The sequence below is a fragment of the Prinia subflava genome, chromosome 3 (assembly GCF_021018805.1).
Source record: "Prinia subflava isolate CZ2003 ecotype Zambia chromosome 3, Cam_Psub_1.2, whole genome shotgun sequence".
Lineage (NCBI taxonomy): Eukaryota > Metazoa > Chordata > Aves > Passeriformes > Cisticolidae > Prinia > Prinia subflava.
The window spans coordinates 24108543-24128350 of record NC_086249.1 but is presented as its reverse complement, the minus strand read 5'-3'; the positions used below and the strand labels follow the sequence as shown (position 1 = coordinate 24128350).

At 45.2% G+C, this 19808-nt stretch overlaps 3 protein-coding genes across 21 annotated transcripts in view; 1 reads left to right on the top strand and 2 right to left on the bottom strand.

The window, feature by feature from the left end:
• Positions 1–4473, bottom strand: part of DLG2 (discs large MAGUK scaffold protein 2) — a 994479-nt gene extending 990006 nt beyond the window's left edge. For 3 of the 5 annotated variants that reach the window (XR_010079973.1, XR_010079974.1, XR_010079976.1), the window contains exons 1-2: positions 4317–4473; positions 1617–3656 (exon numbers count right to left, since the gene is read on the bottom strand). Coding sequence is in view for 1 of the 5 variants with exons in the window: in XM_063394414.1 (XP_063250484.1) it covers positions 2534–2552 (19 nt within the window). In the remaining 4 variants the exon portion in view is untranslated. The remainder of the gene's footprint in view (positions 1–1616; positions 3657–4316) is intronic. The other 2 variants (XR_010079975.1, XM_063394414.1) reach the window with 2 other exon arrangements.
• A 56-nt stretch (positions 4474–4529) lies between these two features.
• LOC134549044 (transmembrane protein 126A-like) lies at positions 4530–11625 on the top strand. Of its 8 annotated transcripts, none has more exons than XM_063394419.1 (6): positions 4530–4660; positions 4933–5098; positions 7820–7944; positions 9748–9941; positions 10576–10690; positions 11267–11625. In XM_063394419.1, exons 3-6 carry the CDS (start codon positions 7829–7831, stop codon positions 11469–11471), a joined length of 630 nt encoding a protein of 209 aa, XP_063250489.1. In that variant the 5' UTR covers positions 4530–4660; positions 4933–5098; positions 7820–7828; the 3' UTR covers positions 11472–11625. The 8 variants fall into 8 exon arrangements, with proteins under 8 accessions (XP_063250489.1, XP_063250496.1, XP_063250490.1 ...); XM_063394420.1 differs by having other exon boundaries at positions 4534–4660; positions 4938–5098; XM_063394422.1 differs by having other exon boundaries at positions 4536–4621.
• CREBZF (CREB/ATF bZIP transcription factor) lies at positions 7952–19808 on the bottom strand. 8 transcript variants are annotated; one of them, XR_010079977.1, is made up of 6 exons: positions 18806–19808; positions 18084–18161; positions 16652–16722; positions 15215–15297; positions 13037–13140; positions 7952–8914 (listed from the first exon to the last, which is right to left on the bottom strand). XR_010079977.1 is itself a non-coding variant. In XM_063394418.1 (3 exons), the coding sequence occupies exons 1-2, from the start codon at positions 19723–19725 to the stop codon at positions 18113–18115; spliced, it is 969 nt and encodes a 322-aa protein (XP_063250488.1). In that variant the 5' UTR covers positions 19726–19808; the 3' UTR covers positions 15688–16722; positions 18084–18112. The 8 variants fall into 8 exon arrangements, 1 of the variants encoding a protein (XP_063250488.1); XR_010079982.1 differs by lacking the exon at positions 15215–15297 and having other exon boundaries at positions 7953–8914; XR_010079978.1 differs by lacking the exon at positions 7952–8914 and having other exon boundaries at positions 13010–13140.

Below are 19808 nucleotides of genomic sequence, written 5' to 3'. Positions count from 1 at the left end.
AGAACCAGAACCAAACCTTTTTTTCCCCACATCCGTAAGAAATTAACACTTCCTATAAGTTACATGATTTTTATTATTAAGAAAACTATTTTTTGTCTATCTACACAGGCCTGGATTTATAAACACAAGATGGCATCACACCAAGCAGCAAGGTAAACTGGAAATTAGGTGCAAAGCTATGTGAAATTTGAAGACTGGTATTAGATGTGAGAGCTATTTCAAAGGTAAATTCCCAAAATACTTCAGTTGTTCTTTAGAAACACCCATGACCAGCCAGTGCCAAAGAAAGCAGGGCTTAGTAACAACTTCCAGTGATAAATATCAGTGTGTTTTAAAGCTTGTTTCACACATTTCTCTGTCTCCATACTGATTTTAGGAGAATATTTTAATCAAATCCAAAATAGCAATGCAGAAAGAAGTGCTGACAAGGAGAGGGATAATCCTGTCCTGAATGCTGATACTGAAATACTTCTGCACAGCCTACAAGAGAGTATCCCACTGAGATTTCTACAGATACCCTCGATGGGAAGGACAGAAGACATGAACTCCCAAATTTTCCCCAGAAAGGGAAAATAATTCATCATCAGAAACACTAAACTAGTTAGCCACAAACTGCAGTCAAAGTCATAAAGCAAATGAATAGGAAAAAAACCCCCAAAGAATCCCCTAAATCTCCCTAACATTCATAGCAGTAACAGGGATTACCTGAAAAAATAGCAATCTTTTTAAAAACGGCAGAATGTTTTGAGTTGTCAGCATGCTTTTAATTACGTTTAGAAAGTTGAAGTCTATTGCATGAACCAGACAAATTAAGGCGTTCAAAATCACAATGAAGTTGCTGATTTGCCAACATTTTTAATCCTGCAATTTTCATGCTTAAATACATTCTTAACAATACCCTTTTAATAATCAAATACATTCACACTGGCAACTTCAGTACACTGACTGATATGACAATCTGAGGTATTTCAAGGGGGATATTTGGGTCTCTTGACTTTATATTTTAATGCTGACAGAACACACACCCTGGTAACACCAAAGAAGAAAGTCAAGCCTTGGTGTACACTAAGACTGACCCAAACAAGCAGGAAATTCACAGATTTTTAAGGCCAGAAGGGACTGCTGTGATCGCCACTCTCACTTCTGCACGAAGGAGTCTGCAAGACTTCACCCCAAAAGTCCTGCAGCAAGTATTTGGAAACTGAATTACAGCTGAACATCCTGCACAGAAACATCCTTAGTGTAAAACACCTAAATCACGAATTAAACTTAAATTACGAAAAGCCTCCGTTTTCCTTCTGTAAACAGGTAGGATACAGAAGCCTCACCAGTACATCAGAGTGACACTCTTACAGCACAGAAGGATGAATTATTAAGAATGGAACTCCTCCACACATTTCCACCTTTACTACACATAATGGCAAGCAATTCCATGAATGACAACGCCATTCATTAAAATGTTTCAGTTTGAAATTTCATTCCTACACTGTCATTTTTAAAAAAACAATCACAAAATCCCATTTATTGTTTTTTTCATGAAAATAATTCTAGCAATCAGCATGGTTTATCATTATTTATATAGTAGATGTTAACTCATAACTAATGAAGAGTCATACCTATAGAGAAGAGAATCCAAAGTCACAACGATTACATCCTCATTTTTGCTTGTAACATTCACTTTTTGCCCTTTCCCCCACATTTTGTATCATCAGATCCTGGATAGATGTGCTGAATAAAAAAAGGTTCACATGACCTCTACTCTATTAGCATAATCAGAAACTTTAAATCAGTATCCAATTTGCAAGAAACCAGAAATAATCTAAGGTCTGCGAGCATTTCAGAGTAAGAATTTGCCTTCATGTACTTCCCAGTTGTTGTTTGAACACTGGAAGCCACATTTTCCAAAGCTGCAAACACAAACTTGAGGTGACAAGAGGCCAAATGTAAGGCTGTTTGTCTTTTCTTAAATGCTGCCATACTACAACCTTAAAGACAGTAGTTTTGTGTTGTATCAAAGCATGGAAATTCAAGATAACTAAAATCATATGTGAAAAAAAAACCACATTCAAGTCACCTTCAAAACACAGCTCTCATAATTTGTTTTTAAAATTAGCCTTGAAACTTTGTTATTTATTAATGCTGCTACTGATGGCTGATGTTTATCCGCCAAACATGTCACAAATAGATAACAGATTAAACTACGGTTTTAAAATTTATTAGTGTTTCTAAGAGAGGCTTCTCACAAAATTAAACATCAAGCTTTTCTCTTGGTGTCTGTTCAGAATCTCAGACGGCTGATATTTACAAAAACACCATTTGAGGCCAAATTTGACATAAATCTTAAAACAGAGCATGAAAGAACTTTAAAAAATTATTATTGTAAGCGTACAAATTTTTCTCCCATTTTCAGTGCAAAAGAAAAACTATTTCCATTCCCCATTAAAGCATTTTTAATCTGAAATTGTTAAGTACTAGAAATCAACACTCTAACACAATGAAGACGCAATATAAGATATGAAGCTTCATAGCCCACCTTTCTTCTTGACTGGCATTCTTCTTCCTATGTCTGAATCTGGTTGCAAGCACTTATTTACAGGTACTAACGAAGTACTACTGGAACACTCTGCAAGGTCAGGAACTGACTATCTATTGCAGAACACTTTTACAGTTCAGTAAGGAAATGCAGCTTCAATCTTCATTTCTATGAATACTTGCTGTTCCCTTGGCTTGAACTTCCGATGCTCTCCGCAAATTAAAAAAAAAAAAAAAAAAAAAAAAAAAAAAAAAAAAAAAAAAAAGAGGGAAGGGGAAGCAAAAGAAGCTTTTTGATTCTTTTTTAAAAGATGCTTTCAATTTCTTTAAAATATATTTGACTCTATAAAAATACAAGATCAAACGTTCCTTGGCAGTATAAAACCTTATAACTCCTCTTCTGGCAGCAATGTTTGAAAATTAAAAGATTTTATGCAATACAATTAAGGCACAGTCCATCTCTAGTCAGCTGTCTCATACTCCACCTGTACATGCTCAAAAACATATTATTTGCAGGACAAAAACACCCAAGTAATCCAAATAAGAGGAAGACAAAAACAATAGCCGAAGTGCCTCTTTATGCTCTTTCACTTCTTGAATTAGTTTTGCTAGCTATGTATTAGATGTCTACACAGCAGACTGAAAAGATCCCTTTTTCCTCACCAGAGGAAAAGAAGGAAGATCCTTCAAATATCACCCTCTTACCCAACAGAAGTCACTGGGCAAACACTTTCATTTTTATTATCTGCAAGCCACCCAGCCTTACGGTCTTTAATGTCCCTCTGATCCTCCCATGTATTAAAAGAGAGGATTGAAAACGAGGAAAGCAATCCCTTGACCTGGAATTATTAAAGTGACAGTGCTGCCCACTGGGCACTTGGGCAAAGCAGCTTGCTTTATACTGGAGTAATTCACTTCATGCCATTCCTTCCTTTGCACAGCAGCAGCCACCTCGTGAAAGAGGAATAAGGAGAGTTAGGAGAAGAGCTTCACAAAAAGGTTCATTTTCAGAGATAATGAAGTATTAATGAAATAAAAAGCAAGCCATGAGATCAGTCCGGAGTTTCCCACTCAGAAGCGCAGCTGGTTGGCTTCAGTATCAGCCTCTCTCTCTCTCCCCTTTTCTGGAAAAACAAAAAGAGAAACAGCAACGGGATAGATTTTCCTCATCTACTTCGTTAAGGACAAGCCTGAGAACGGCGGACGGGCTCCGAGCGCTTCCCTTCCCCGGGAGCTGCGATGCACATGGCAGGGCTGTGCCGAGCATCGCCTGCTCTGGGAGGTGGGAGCTGTGTTTGTGGAGGGGCCGCTCCGCTCTGCTCTCCGATGCTCTCAGCCGGGATCTGTTCGTCCCCGCATCCCGCGGGCAGGGACTCAGCGGCTGTCCCCCCTCATCCCCTCCCCGCGCCACCCTCCCCCGGTTCTCTCGAACGCCACGGGCTCTGCCTGCTGCTTTCTGAGGCGAAACGAGGCACCGAGAGCGGGCGGGCTGGCTGAGGGACCGGCATGGAGCGCAGGTGAACTGGCGGAGCCAAGCTGGGTTTAAGGACGAGGACAATTCCCCTCGGGGCTGCTGAGGGACAAGCGAAGCAGGAGCTGAGGGGATGAGGGAGGGGTTGGAGGTTGGACGAAGCGAGACGCGGCCGGGGCGAGGGGCGCTCGAATGGGGTGAGGAGGGAGCACAAAGCAGCCGGTGGCGAGGGAAGGGGGCAGCGAGCGTTGCGAGGGCTGAGGGGGCAGGCGGGGAAGGGGCATGGGCTGAGGGGAGAGGGTCAGCGGGTTACCCCGAGGACTGGGCCTCCCCGCACCGAAGGGGGAGTCCCCGCGTCCCGGCCGCCGGTGCAGGGTCCGCGCTCAGCCCCGCCGCCATCGAGGAGTCGCCGCCGCCATCCGCCGCCCCGGCAACCAGCGCCGGGCCCCGCCCGCCGGCCCGCGGCCAATCGGCGGCCGCCATGCTGGGCCGCCGGCCAAGGGCCCAATCACAGGCGGCCTCTGCTGCCCCTGGGTCATGTGAGCGAGCAAGATGGCGGCGCCCACCGGGAGGACGTGAGGTGGGAGGTGCCATGTTGGAGGCAGCGGGAACGGCTCGGTGAGGGCGGCGGGGCCGTGTCCGCCCGTACGGCTCAAGGTCGGAGCCTGAGCCGGGGAGGCCGGGGCGGTCAGCGCGGTGCGGGGCCAGCGACTGGTAGCGGTGGGGATTGAAGGTCGGGGTCGAGCCGCGGTTTCCCGGGATTGAGGGTTCTGACCTGAGCTGGGCCCCGGGGCTTTGGGAGGGCTCCCTCTGCCTCCAGCGGCGCGCCAGGCTCGGGCAGAGACGCGCGTACAAGGTGTGTGCAAGGCTCAGGGAGAGCGGGGTGCTTACAGCTCCGTGACGTGCTGTCTGTGTGCGGGATCCCAAAGCACAGGTTTGGGGACCCTCCTCGAGCGGCCTGAAGCCATCCCGGTGAGATCCTTGCCCCTGATCCCGCTTTCTGCGCTCCTCTATCCTGCCAAGCCCGAACCGAAGCAGGCTCAGTCCTATAGCAGGGCTTAGGACACAGCCTTCACATTGTAAAAGGAACTTGAGGTAAGTATGGTTGGCAAAGTCTGGGAGAATTTCCTCTGCAGTAAAACGTGTAGGAAAAGAACACTTGAATCACTAAATTCCAAGTGTAATCAAGAGCTATTCTAAAGGGTTGGCCTCAGGTGGCCGCCAAGGTGCTCATATCACTTTCCACCCCCCTCAAAAGGACAGGGAGAATAAAAGCTCAGGGCTGTGGTAAGGACAGGGAGATCACTCACCAATTACAGTTACAGTCAAAACAGGAAACTGGGGGGAAATGGAATATATTTTTAATCAAATTAGGATAAGGTAATGAGAAATAAATCCAGATCCTTAAAACACCTTCCCTCCACCCCTCCCTTCACTCCTGTTTTTGTCCTTCTTCCTCTTAGAAGCACAGAGAGACAGGGAATGGGAGTTGTAGTCAGTTCATCACATGTTGTCTCTATCACTCCTTCCTCTTTGCACTCTTCCAGTGTGGGGTCCCTTCCACAGGAAATAGTTCTCCTGCAAAATTCTCTAACAGGAGTCCTCCCCACAGGCTGCAGTTCTTGATGAACTCCTCCAGTGTGGGTCCCTTCCACAGGGGTCAGTCCTTCAGTAGCAGTGTGGGTCATCCACGGGCTCAGAGGTCCTGCCAGCAACCCACTCCAGCTTGGGCTCCTCTCCCCATGTGGCCACATACCCTGCCAGGAGCCTGCTCCAGCACAGGCTGGGTCACAGCCTCCTTTGGGCATCCCCCTGCTCTGGCATGGCATCCTCCAGGGGCTGCAGGTGGATCTCTGCTCCTCTGTGGTCCTCCACGGGCTGCAGGGGCACAGCTGCCCCACCATGGGCTGCAGGGAATCTCAGCTCTGCTGCCTGGAGCACCTCCTGCCCCTCCTTCTGCACTGGCCTTGGTGTCTGCAGGGCTCTTCCTCTCTCTCCTCTTTTCCAGCTACTGCTGTGCAGCAGTTTTTACCCTTTCTTATCTTTCCCCCACACACCATGTCATGAGTTGGCACTGGCTAGATGTTAATGCACCCATGAATATGTTTTTTTTTTTCCTAACAGCTACTGTGGGATGTGATCAGGAACAGAGCAGAGCAGGCTTAAATCTTGAAAACAAAAAAACCACCAAAACTTTATTACATTACATAAGAACAGGGACAGAAATACTCTTAAACACACACAGAGACAGAAATAAAAACTTCTTACAACATTTCTTCTCCCAGTTTCTACCTCCCTACACATCACTCTTCACAGACTAACCTTTGGGTTTTAGATCAAACAATCACCACTAAAAAAAAAACAAACCAATCTTCAGTTCAGCAAGGGAGAGAGGAGTCTCTCTCGCACCACAGACTGTTCTCCAGAACACACAGGTCTACTCCTTATGTGTTTCCATGTCACCCGTGGCACTGCCCGGAGAAGTCTGCCAGGGTGACTCTCTCTTTTTCCTATGTCCAGCGCTCTCACCGCTGTCTCATAGGCCAAAACTGCATACAGGGCTCTTTTAAGGATACTTGCATGCCGAGCTCTCCCCTTTTTACCCAGGGGCCGGGGTTCCAGGAGCAGGTCTGCCCTGAGGGCAGAGGGCACCACCTCACCCTCCCCCTCTCTTCTCTGCTCGCTCCACTCTTCAAGTGCCAGTCACTGTAGCAAAAGCAAGGGCAGCTGTATCTACCCAAAAATGCAGTTTATGTTCAAAAGAGACTCAAGTTTAGTCCATGGCTGACATTATGCAAGAAAAGTCTAGCTCAAAAGGCTACTCCTCTCATTTTTTGCCCATCAGGCTCCTTCTAATCGTGCTTTATTACCTCGGTCCCAGGCTGCTTCTTTCTCTTTTTTTCTAAAATCACCAGTCATGAGAATCAATGTTTAAGAAAAGTTTCTTTCTGCCAAGCAAGAGTTAACAGTTTCTATCTCCCAGCAGGGTGCGGGCTCAGGCACTCCCAGGCTCGGCAACCCCCACGTGGCTGGGCACCTTCTCCCGGAGTTTGGGGGGAAGAGGGGGTGAGCACACACAGAAGGCACTTCCACAGTTTTCCACCCCTCCATCCTGGACGGGGCAGCTCAGTTCCAGTCCTGTCCACTCTCTTCTCTTCCCCCGGGGTTCCGGCTTACCTGAGCCCAACCACGTGTTTTCCCTCCCCCACCCAGCCTCGTGGCTGGGCAGGGGAAGGAGACTTGAGACATCTCTCTGCTGAAACCGGGATCCAAAAAAAAGAGGCCGAACCCCCTTGGGGTCCTGCTTTTAACTCTTTGTGTCTTCAGAGGCGTGTCCAAACCTCCGAGTGACCAATCTAGGTGCCAGCAGAAAAGCTGATTACTGATTAGACTGCCCACATCCCCCTGGAAAAATTCAACTCCCCCGCAACCACAACACACCACCACTGCAGTGGCTGGGCTTAGAGTTGGCCAGCAGCAGGTCTGTCTTGGAGCCGGCTGGAGCAGACTCTCTTGGACACGGGGGAAGCTCCTGGCATCTCAGAAGCCACCCATGCATCCCCCTGCTACCAAAACCTTGCCACACAAACACAGTGCAACTCTGTGCTTTCTGATTTATGTCTACAAATATGAGTTTATTTGTTGTTTTTTTTTTTACGGTTCTGTTTGACAGTTAAGTCAGTTTAAAACCGGAGTATTGCCATGCAAAATAGGAAATGTATTTGTGATTCATAGTGGCAAAGAGTCTAAATGTTTGAGTCATACTGGGGCTATGCAACTTTGATTACATTTGTTTATTTTTTCCTTATGATCCAGGACTTCAAGATGTCAGGAAGAGAGTTTCTTGAACTAGATTCTCCGCAGAAAAGACTAATTTTGGAAAGATTTAAGCGGATGGAAATCATACAAAAGATGTTCAATGAGCTTCCTAAAGCAGATCAGTAAGTGCTGGTAAAGTAAATGAAGATAAGTGCATCAAACATTTCAAGTCTTGGAGGTTTTTCTTTTTCCTTATTCTTCTATTACGAATTTTCCTTGCCGTTAACAAAATTAGCTAATTGTGAAGATGCTTGTTATTGTCCAGAACAACTTGTTTTCTGTTTTTTCAATGTGGTTATTTCAGTGTTGGCCCTGGTCCTGCTCAGCTGGTCTCTGGCATGTGCTCTCAGTGCTTAGGGCTGTGGGATGGCTGGTCAGGCCTGACTCGCTCTGAGAATTCTCACAGTGCTATGCTAGAGCTAAAACATTTTCTAGGAAACTGAAATGTGATTCTGCTGCAGTCATCTTGTGTCCAGCAGGGCTGGCCTGGGGCCAGAACTGAGCGAGCATCAACCTGCTGGTTTCTGCATCTCATTCTTTGGCGCTCCCTGTTTCAGGAAGGTGAGATTGAGGTATCCAGGTGGAGGAGTCAGCTGGAGTCCTGCAGGCTCTCCAGCAGGGTTCTGTGCAGCACAAAGCCAGCTAAATGCCCTCTGGGCCTCACAAATGACCTTTTGGTTTGTGACACTGCATGTCACTGCAAAACCTTACTGGACCTGAGCTGCTTCTGTTAGGAGCCATTTGCATGTGTGTATCAGCTTGGATATTTTTTTTAGAAATAAGAGCAATCAGAAGCTTATTTTATTTATATTTTTAATAGGACTAAATTGCTGGCTAAACAAATGGCTGGTAGTAACACAGGGCCTCCCACACAGGTGGGAAAGAAAAGGCTACAACTTTGTGTAGGATCTGCTGCCCTTTTCAGCCTCCGAAACTCTTCCTTCCCCAGGAGAGCAGGGGATGCAGATACTCAGTAGTGATGTGGTAATGTCTGGATAGAAACTCTGGACTTATGGATTGCTGGGCCTTGGAAAGAAGTAGCTGCCAGTCGCTGGCAGGACTTGCTGTTTGTATCCCAAGGGGAGCTAATGTCTGGAAAGGAAGAGGAAGCACACTGCAGTCAAACTGAGAGTTCCTATTCCAAGCACTTCTTTTTAACACTAGGGAGCTCAAACAAACAAAAAACCACAAACCCCAACTCTTCCATCCTCCCTTTCTTTTCTTTTGTGCAGTGTAGCAGTTCTGTACCTCACTAAGTAGATTCTGCAGGTCCTGGGTACATTAATTTGCTCTGGTTTGGATACCTAAATATGCTGCTAAAATTTTCATCTCAGTCCTCCATATTTATTCATGTGCTTGCCTGTGTCTTACTGCCTACAATTGTAAAAGTAAAATTTGAATTTTCCTATTCAAAACAAGAAATAGTTGGTGTCCTTGTTGTCTGACATTTTTAGTGTTACAAGTTTTGCAAGGTTAGCAACTACATCTCTGAAATCTTTTCCGTATGATTTTTAGTGCTTAATATTACTTGAAACATTAAAATGTAGAAGAATTATAAGTAGGTTGACTTGCCTTTTTAAAATTATGTTTTATTGTATATCTATTTCCTCATTTCTTTTCAGAAAACATTATCCTTAGAAACATGCTTATTAGGAGAGCTTTAATGAAGTTTCCATTAACTATAATAATGAGGGAGAAAAAAACTGCAGCAACAGCTTCTCAACCTGTCACTTCACTCTAGAAGTGTGTGTAAACTCAAGGGTGCTGCACTGGCTGCTTCTGAAAGTAGTTACTCTCCATTTTGCACCAGTGAGAGATTTATGTCTCTTACTGTTGCAGGATTTTCAGAAGAGAACTGTAGTGTTGACTAAACCAAACTTTTTTTACAGTTCTCAGTCGCTGAAACGACTTTCCTTCTTTCACAGGAACCTTTGTAATCATGGAAAATACTTCCTAGCGGCAAATTCAAGCCTATGTGGCTTAGCAGCAAATAATTTCTTCAGGAACATCCTACATGTCAGAAAGGCTGCCTTGGTGTCTGCTGTGCCAATGGCTGTTATTCCATTTCTTTCAACAGCAGCAGTTTATGAAGTTTTTGTGCATGACCCTTTATTTTCAGGTAAAAACCTCTATATTCCTTTTGTTGTTGTTGTTTTGCTTTTTTTTTTTTTTGCCTTTTTTTTTTTTTTTTTTTTTTTAAACTCTAGAGGAGTTTTTCTCCCTGCAGAACAGTGCTCTTAAACTGTTGTGGTTTTAAAAAACCTTAGTTTGTAAAGCAGAGTTTGAAAAACAAAATGCATTGCACAGCAGTGAGTTCTCAAAGTGGAGTGAGAAAGGAGAGACATATGTTTATATATATATTTCTAAAAAAATTCTTTTAAACATTACTTATTTTCAGTATTTTTCACTCAAAGTCATGTAAAAGTGACTGCAACAAAGCAGTTGCCCCCATCTGTACCCATCTCATTTGAAGGTCAACTTTCAAATGGTAAATTCCGCATGAGTTGGAGTGGGAGTGATTGTTTTTGGTTTTGTCTGTTTTTGTTTTGGGATTGTTCTGGTTGTTATTCTGTTTTTTTCAGGTTTTTTGTTGTTGTTTTTTAAAAGAAGAGTCCTCCTTTATAATTTTTGCATACTCTTACAGCTTGGAAATTTCTGTCAAGAGCCTGTTTTCAGGTTCTTGCACGCAGCTTATAAATTGATGTGGTGGAGCATGTGTGGATCTTGGCAGTGAAATACTGTTTGCCACGCAGGTCAGCTGAACTGTGAGGTCTGTGCTGTGATCAGAGGAGGATTAGTAGGTGCTGTTGTGGGTGGTTTCTATCCCATTTTCCTGGCTATCCCCTTGAACGGAAGCCTTGCAGCCAGGTACGTCTTACTTACCTGCAGTGAATTGGTAGAAATGTATTTATGGGTTAAATGTTCAGTTCTCAGTGTAAATTCTGTAGATATTTAATCTGTGCACACTTGTCTTCTTGTAGACATTTAGGATGTGGAAGGAGATTTACATTAAGGTCATCTGATTACAAAGTGAAGTTTGTAAGAGCTACACCAAAGTGAAATAAGATCTGCAAAGTGATCCATTGGGAAGCCCTTGTGTTTAGCAGGAACCTTCCAAGTCTCCCAGGGTGTGCCTGGGTGTGTGCAGTGGTGGCTGCCATCCTGCCAAGAGCCCTCACTGACCCTGGGCAGTGTCCAGCAGCCAAAGTCCCTGACAGGTGTCATTCTGTGAAATTCAGAGCACAGCAAGGGCAGGGCGAGGCTGCTGAGACTCAGCGTGTGGTCAGGATGTTCTAAAGCATTTGTCCAGAGAGCTCAGTACCTCCAGGTGATTTTAACTTAGGAGAAGGAAGAGAAAATTACTATCTGCATAAATATTGATGTTAAATCTTGACACTTGCATGGAAAAAACCAGATGTTTCTACCACTGTCTCCATTGTTTAGGTATATGTCGAGTCCCTTGCCAGGGAAAGAAAATCTCTTGCGCTACTGGCTCACCACTTCTCAGCCTGTCTTTCGAAAGATGAGTCTGGGGATACTGGTGCAGGCTCTGACTGGATTATATCTTGCCACTAAACAGCATGGAATATACATCAAAATGCTGCTGCAGATGGCCACTAGCAGGGATTCTGAAGAGCTACCTGAATGAAGTAAAGCAACTTTTCAATTGCTTTGGATAAGTAACCATAATAAACAAGAAAAAGAAATGCTGCTGTGTCTTTTTAATACAAAAACCAAGTCTCTGCTCTGGCATTTTTAAAGTTTTGAACTTAAATGCAAGGTAAACTTTTCATTATGCCCAGTTTAGTGTATACACCTAAATAACAGACAGGTAGGTTGCTTTGGAAATGGGAGGCGAGAAAGCATTTATAGTGCCTGCTTCATGTTTGGTTCTAAGGTGATGCTACAACTTTTCCAAGCTGTAAAACATAAGTATTCTTGAAAAAAGAGGGGTTTTCATTCATAATGCAAACCACAGAGATTAAAACACACACAAAAAAACCCCCCAAAAAACCCCCAAAACAAACAAACAAACAAACAAACAAAACTACCAAAAATTGGGAAGATCGAGGCAAGGTTTTACTAGAATTTCCTCAAAATTTGAGTATTTTTCTCCCTTTCCTCCATTCTGCTAGCACAAAACTTCTGTCACAAGATTACTCCTTTTACACTGTTAGATGGGTCACACTGTAGAGAACACTTTTATCACAGAGCAATCAGGACTGACAGTCGTGTCAGCCTTCCCAGCATATCAAAAAACAGCCCTTGGCCTCGTAACCATTTTGCCTTGAAATGAAGTCTTTTCCTGAAGGATGGCTGTATCAAGAGACCTTTGAGGACTGGTTATGGGGATATCTCAGCTACACCTAAGATCAGTAGTCCAGAATAATGCATTTATGAAGTAGGTGTGTCTTCACATTGGTGGCTGTATGTTCTAGAGCAGTATAAATTACAGCTCTCCTACTGCATGGGGTGTCTTTAGAGCATTCTGCAGACTGAGAGCTAAATGAGGAATTCCTCTACAGAAACAATACTCTCAATCTGATGTATGGTCTTAACCCCCCCATAGGTAGGGGTTGGCCTCTTCTCCCAGGCAATAAGTGTCAGGACAAGAGGAAACTGCCTCAAACGGTGCTAGGGGAGCTTCATGTTAAGCATCGAGAGGAATTTCTGTACAGAAAGGCTTGATAAGCATTGGAATGAACTGCCCAGGAGGTGTCAGGAGTCACCACCCCTGGAGGTGTTCAAGAAACACCATGGTGCCATGGTCTCCTTGAGGAGTTGGTGATGACTCAACTATCCTGGGGGTCTTTTCCAAACCTAAATAATTCTCTAACTGTAAAAGCTGTACAGCTACTGGTCAGCAGTCACCACAGTAAAATTCTAGAATTCCCAGAGATGCACGTGGAAATATTTATTAATGAGAATTAAGCATTTGGCATTGAGACCTTTAATTGAAAGGGATTAAAATTTATTCTGTAATGCTGCTCAAAAATATACTGAAGGAGTTTCATGATCTTTGTCTACCTTTTCCTTAAAAATGGGTCATTACAGCAGGAGCATGACACATTCTTTCTCTCTCACCAGCAGCAGCAGCCTGATTTGCACAGGGAAGCAGCAATACAGACTCCCTGTTGCTGTTAGGTAGAGATCATTTAGTTTTCCTCGATTCAGAGTTGCTGTGTCACGTGGTGTTCCCCAGCTCGGCCTTACCTTGATCACCCCGACTGCAGATTCTCACGGAGCAAGTATTTTACAGGACAGTGAACTGTCCTATCTCCGGAAGCCATCAGACTTTAACCAACAGAACCACTTACCTGTGATAATAAAAACATAAAATAAAGGTGTTATTGTGCAATAGTAGCATGAAGAATGACAATGATTGGCTCAGTGATTATTGCAAGCATTTAACATGATACAGTTAAAACACTGTGAACAGATTCCAGTGCTTATTAAAGGGCGAGATTCTAAAGGATCTTTCCTTCCATGTACTACTTTCATTTTGGTATAAACTGAAGTGATAATTATCCTCAGTCACCAAAATGCATGTTCTGAGGGTCAGTGGTCTGACCTGGACAAGCCACATCCTTTTACTCATTTCTTTAAGTGAAAGGTGAAGATTGTATATTAAAAAAAGTTACATTCCTCAACACTTTTAGTAAGTTGCAGAGACTTGATAGTTTTTTCCAGCATCACTGATGAACACACAAATTGCAAGCATGTACATGTTCAGCACTAATCACATCAAAGGTCAGCTGAACACCCCTGAGACTAGAAAGGTTGTGTGTGTTTGTGAACAAGGAAACTTTTCATTTACACCCTCTGTACTTAAACTATTGAGGGGGAGGTGTGTTCTCAGAAGTTAATCAATGAAGTCTGAAATTGTTTCAGAATTCCACAGGATAGCAAGATACTATCCCAGTTGTGGCACGCACACGTGTGGAGGAGTGCCTACACAGGAATCTGGGAATGCTCCTTCCATTCCCTGTTTCACACACGGGATCTGGCCTACCCCCTACAACCCCAAGAACCAGTCCTTGGTTTCTGACACCTGCCATAAACTCTCCCCCAACACTGAGTGAGAGCAGCTGTTAAGTGGATCCTTTCTTCCACCACTGTAGTAGAAACAAGCCATGCACAGGCTGCATATCCCAGAGAAAGGATTTCAGGCTACTCCAAGTCTGAACTTTGGCCAAAAGAATGCCAAGAATGGCTACAGATAAGAGCTAAGAGCCCACAGAATTACTAATAAAAGCACCACTTTTATCTTCTAGACGCACCATTCTAAATGCTATCTCAACATAACAATCTATCCTACAGTAGCTCCTGCAAATGTCTCCCTCATCCTTCTGGTGCATGTGCAAGTCCTGCCCTTGGCATCTTCCTGCTGATGAGCACAGGCAGAGTTATTTCTCCACATTTGCATATCCCACTTAAACTGTGGCAAAATGTGGACTCAGCAGCTGGTAACGTGCAGTTTTTGCACAGGGTGTTCTTTAAACAGAGTCCATTTGAACATCTCCCATACCTGACATATCCTTCAGACATTTTACACTGTAACTAATAGTACATACAGCCCCATAACCAGAATATTGCTGAGTCCAGCAGAAAACCTCAATTACAAACTCTAAAACACACAGCATTTAAAAAATCAGTAAATGTACAAAAGGCCTTTGTATTTTGCCAAGATCCCTGTGTTTCACAAGGAAACCTGATTACAATTTTGACAAATGGCATGAGAAATCTGATTCTCTGGAAGTACCAAGAAATGCCAAGTGTTAGAACATGAGTCCCTGCATTTGCTTTGGTATCTCTCCAGGCAGCTACAGACTACAGAAGCACCAATTTGTTTTTAACTCCCAGATGCTGCAAAGCTCTTCAGAGGAAAGAGAAGTTCATTCAGAACACTACTGAGAGTCACAGCACCAGAATCAAACTGCAGTGGACTAAAGGAGAACTGAGCATGAAACTGTTTCTTATTTAAAAGCTAAGCAGTCTTCAGGTGACTGTGTTTGGAAAATGCAGGTTAGCATAGCTGTGCAGCAGAGCACTGGCAGCACTTGGTTCTGTGGTACACACAATGTACCAAACACGTTTCAGTGCTGAACAGGATATTCCCTACAACCAGAGGCCAAAGAGGCAGAGCATGCCAGTATGCTTTTACATTTTCATGCAGTATTTTTTGTGAAATGCTCTTTTTTATCAAGCTGCAGACCACTTTCACTAGAATCCCCTCATGCTAGAAAGCCAGTGCACTGTTTTAAACTGTGCTCTACAAATAAAGCATTCAAGATGAGCAGAAACCTGAACATACAGGACATTGCTCACTCCAGAGCACTGAAAATGTTCTGTCCTTTCAGCACTGCCAAACCATTCACTTTTTACACTCACCCTGTGTTTAGTGTGGAAATAGCAATCTGATCAAAGATTGTGATTCAGCAGCGTGTAATTAACCAGTCATGACACTTCAGAGCCTAAAAATAGAACAGAAAGGAAGAAGATGCCAATAGACCACAGAAGGGTTTATGTAAGTTTTTACTCCTCCGTGGTATACTGATCAAATATATCCATATCAATAAAAAATTAAGAACAACTATGAAATACAAGAAGTGCTGATTCTCAGAAGTAAAGCTCCAAATGCAGTTCAAGGAGTAACACCTTTGCGTTGTCCTCCCCACAAAATTACCTTTAGAGAGAGATGAGCAAGAACATTTCTCCTGCATACCCTGATCCATTTTATCTTGTTTTCCACTTGATGACCCAGAGATAGCAGCAACAACATTTTCCCCTTTCTGTTTTACCCCTTTGTTTAATGAACCAAGTCATTAATGAAAAGAAAAAATGAAAAAACATTTGAGCCCATAAACTGAAAGATCAACAAGTCTGATTTTATTATGATATTGTATTCTTATCTGAATGGCACAATTACAAAGAAACATTTACAATATATTTTCAAGTATTAATTTATGTCATTTCAAGGCTTTCACTTCCAAAAGCTACATTAATAATACACCATATAGTACAGTTGGTTAGTTTCAAATAACTTCCTCCCTTCTATTTGGTTTAAATATGATTCAGTAGGCACTAGAAATGCCTGCAGCCACTGACTTTCTTGGGACTTGACCTTGTTCTTGTACCATAATACACCGTTCTGCATGTCAGAAAATCAGCTGCTCTGGGACACAGCCACAGGTCGTGTCACAGCAGAGCATTGTGCAGGTTCACAGCAGGGGCCAGAGGAACTGTCCCTCACCCTGCCGTTCAGAAGTGATGCAACAAGAAAGAATGCATATTTAAATTAACTTAAAACACACTCCTACACTGAAGTAACCGTAAAAATGCCACTGGAACATCCCATGCTTGCTACACTAGTGTTTCTCTTTTCCTCCAGCACGTTAAAACTGCAAAATAAAGCACGTTCATGAAGTCTGAGCTAGGCAGGCTGAGCTTAGGTTGACTCTAGATTATTTCCATTTTGCACCTCAGTCAGTGCAGGTCCTGGTGGCTAACTGTGACTCCTCTGCACTGGTTAACCCCCAACTCATCAGTTACAGCAGAGTTACCCGAGTTAAGACTGACACTTTGTACAGCCCTGTTGATGCCACCACAGAGGTGTAAGGTCACACATATCCCACTAAGTCTCTTTTGTGCTGGCAATATCCCCTGAACAGACGGAATTCTGCATACACTGGAGTAAAACCTGTTTGATAGAAAACTGCCTTTAAAAAAAATCATCTTCAATGACAATAAATAATCCCAGCATTCAATTTTTTTAAACCAAAGACAGCAAAAGCCCTGTTACCTCTTTATTCTCATTTCTTATACTACCTTTTAAAATAAAGCAGGAAATGTGGCCAGCAGCTGGTCCCGTCTCTTCTGCCCCAACACAGCTGAATCCACTTTAGCATAAAGAAAAACAAGGATGCTAAATACACATATACTTTATCACACAGTGATGTTTCACAAAGAAAAATCAAACTCCTTTTCTACTGATGAACACAGGGTAACAGGGTCTAGCACCAATAAAGCAAAGGACTGGGAGAAAAGGCTTTCACCTACTTAGCCTTAAACACAAAATTTAAGGCTTTATGAAACAAGGCTTCAGAAACACTAAATAGCATCTTTTTTTTTCAGAAATTAATAAATGAAGCTGTTTTAGAAAAGTATTCTTTGTGAAACCTCACTTTACATATTATCATTTTCACAATCTTTCTTCCCCCAACTGACATACATTTAAACAACCTAAACATTATAACACAACTGAAAAAAGAACCCACTCATCTTTTGTGATAGGGAGAAACACTGACTAGTACAAGAAAACACACACTATCTGTCTGTCAAACTATTTTTCCTCTTGTCTCAGGAGCAATTATGGAGCATTTTTCATATAAATAGCCTCAAGGTACATATTTTGCTCATCTCCAAACTGTGCTTATCTATATCTGGTTATAGATTTCTGGATACTGTAAGAGGCTAAATTAAGAACTCTACAGTAGAGTTAAGCACATACGTATACATGCAATATTTTCAAAATTTAAAGCTACTCTGAAGTAACAGGAATTTCAGTGTGCCCGGGCACAGAGATTTACTTATGGGAAGGTGAAGTAAGGAGTTACTTCAATGCACTGATTCTTCAAACCTAATTCTCCTTGGAGGTCCATGCAAGAGTGGCTCCTCTGTGTGAGGACTCCTCTGTAGAGATTTAACCAGTGCTCAGGCTGTTGTATCAGGTAAAACTCCGCATCATAAATTCGAGCAAGCTAGAGAGGGGCTTTTGAAAGGTACTGTGACTCCCTGACACTAGACAGCATTCTAAACCAACAGGTCACAAATTCCTTTTCTCTTTTCATTCACAAAGCAATTTACTTAGACTTTTGGGGCAGTCCCCTGCAATAAAGGCTATAAATGTCACGTCCCCCTTATTAGCAAATTTTCCTTTTCAGCTCATCAGCTACTTACTTGGTTTAATAGGAAATTTCTATTTCAAATGGCATGAACATTTTTTTAAAATTCAAAATGTAGCTCCTGCATTGGCTACTACATAGCCAATATATTTGTTTCAAAAACTAAACCAGGAAAACAGCTAATGAGAGTGATGTGATTGTAACCTTTACTATTAGTTGTCATCCAGAGCTAGACACATTTTGGTAGAGTAGGCCAAGGACCAGAGAAATCATTTTCTGAACCAGTCATTACAAGAGACTGGGATAAGCAAAGCAAGCTGTCTGATACCACATTATGGGAATATATTGATCCTTACCAGGTTGCGAGGTGGGAAACGACTGTTCTTTAACCCCTACACAACGGAGCCTGGCAGGGCAACCACCTAAAAGAGAAACTGTCAGAGAGGTTTTAATAGTAATGTATAACTGAGATGCAGTACAATTTTATATGCATGCTTTCTTTTGCCGATCATTACTATTTTCTTAAGTCTGTCCAGTGACGATGTCATAATGGAGTTTTTGTTTGGTTTTCTAAGCAAGCATTTTCAGCTCCTCAGGACAAGCAGGCTAGACATTATCTGACTCAAGACCGGGTAGTCAGCATTATCTTTACTGCGAAGCGGAGCCGAGCACACCTTCATGCATCAAGTCGGCATGATCTTTCCACCCAGGTGCTGCGAGCGGGCTCTGGCGGCACCTCCGCGTGTGCGCATCAGTCTGCACGACCACTGCCGCACACGGCTCTGCGCGACTCCCATCGCCAGACAGGCTCACACCACTACCGTCCACACGCCACAGTTACGGGACCTTGAACCAAGGCCACCGTCTGGCTCCCAACGTGCCGTTCGAGAGAATTTTTTTGTTACCCTGGCCGCTTAATTAAGCGCCAGGTTCCCCTCCTTTGCATCTCCCCCAATACCACCCCATCACCACTGCATGGATTCTTTTCCTCCGCACCATTGCCTGCTTCCTCCGCCGCGACGCGAGGCCCTTACGGGTGAGAACCCCACGAGTACTTGCAGCAGGTACTTGACCCTACATTTTGAAGGAGGCCGCCGCCCGCCGAGCACAGATGGAGCAGAACTCCACCGACACCTGATCCCGGTCCACGTGTAGGCAGATCCCGCCGGGGGCCGCCCACTCCTCCTCCGTCTTAGTCACGGCCGCCGCCTCCTCCAGGCCGCGGGGCCGGGAGCTGGGCAGTGCGTAGTCGTGGTCGCTGCTCTCGCCGGCGGGCTGGAGCTGCTGGTGCTGGCGGCGGGGGCTGCCCGTGTCCCTGAAGAGGCTGGTGCTGAGCTGCAGCCCGCCGGCGCGGGTCCCGGCCAGGCGGCTCAGCAGCTGCCCCAGCGCGCTCTGGTTGGCCAGCACAGCCCGCAGGTAGCTGCTCTCCCGCTCCAGCTCTCGCAGGCGGCGGCTCAGGCCGCGGTTGCGGTCCCGCAGCTGCCGGTTCTCGGCAGCCAGGCCTTGCAGGCGGCTCTCCAGCCCCAGCACATACTGCTTCTTCTTCAGCCGGTTCAACCGCGCCGCCGCCGCCTTCAGCCGACTCCCGGCCCCGCCGCTCCTCCGCCCGGGCGCCGCCGGCCGCGGGCCCTGGCCGGGCGCGGGCGGCGGCTCCGGGTCCCCACAGAAGCAGCCGCTCAGCTCCGCGTCCAGGTCCCAGTCCGGCCGGGCCGCCTCCAGCAGGTCTCCCAGCTCCAGCCCCGGGAACCAGTCCTCTTGCTCCCACACCTCCAGCGGGCCGCCGGGCGCCTCAGCCTCCTTCTCCGGCCGCCGCGGCTCCGAGGCTCCCGGGGAGTCCCGCCGCGGCGGCGGCTGCGGTTTGGGCCGCGCGGGGCCCGGGTCCCCTTCCCCGCCGCCATCCCGCCCTCTCGGGGCCTGCCCCGCTCCGGCCAGCGGCCAGACGGCGCCCGAGGGGCTGGCCCCGCCGGCCGCCAGCAGCTGCGTGAGGCTGTGGCGCATGGCGGCAGCGGCGGCAGCGGCGCCCGGCCGGACTGGACGAGCCTGAGGGCGGCGGGCGGCGCGAGGCTACGGCCGGGGGCTCC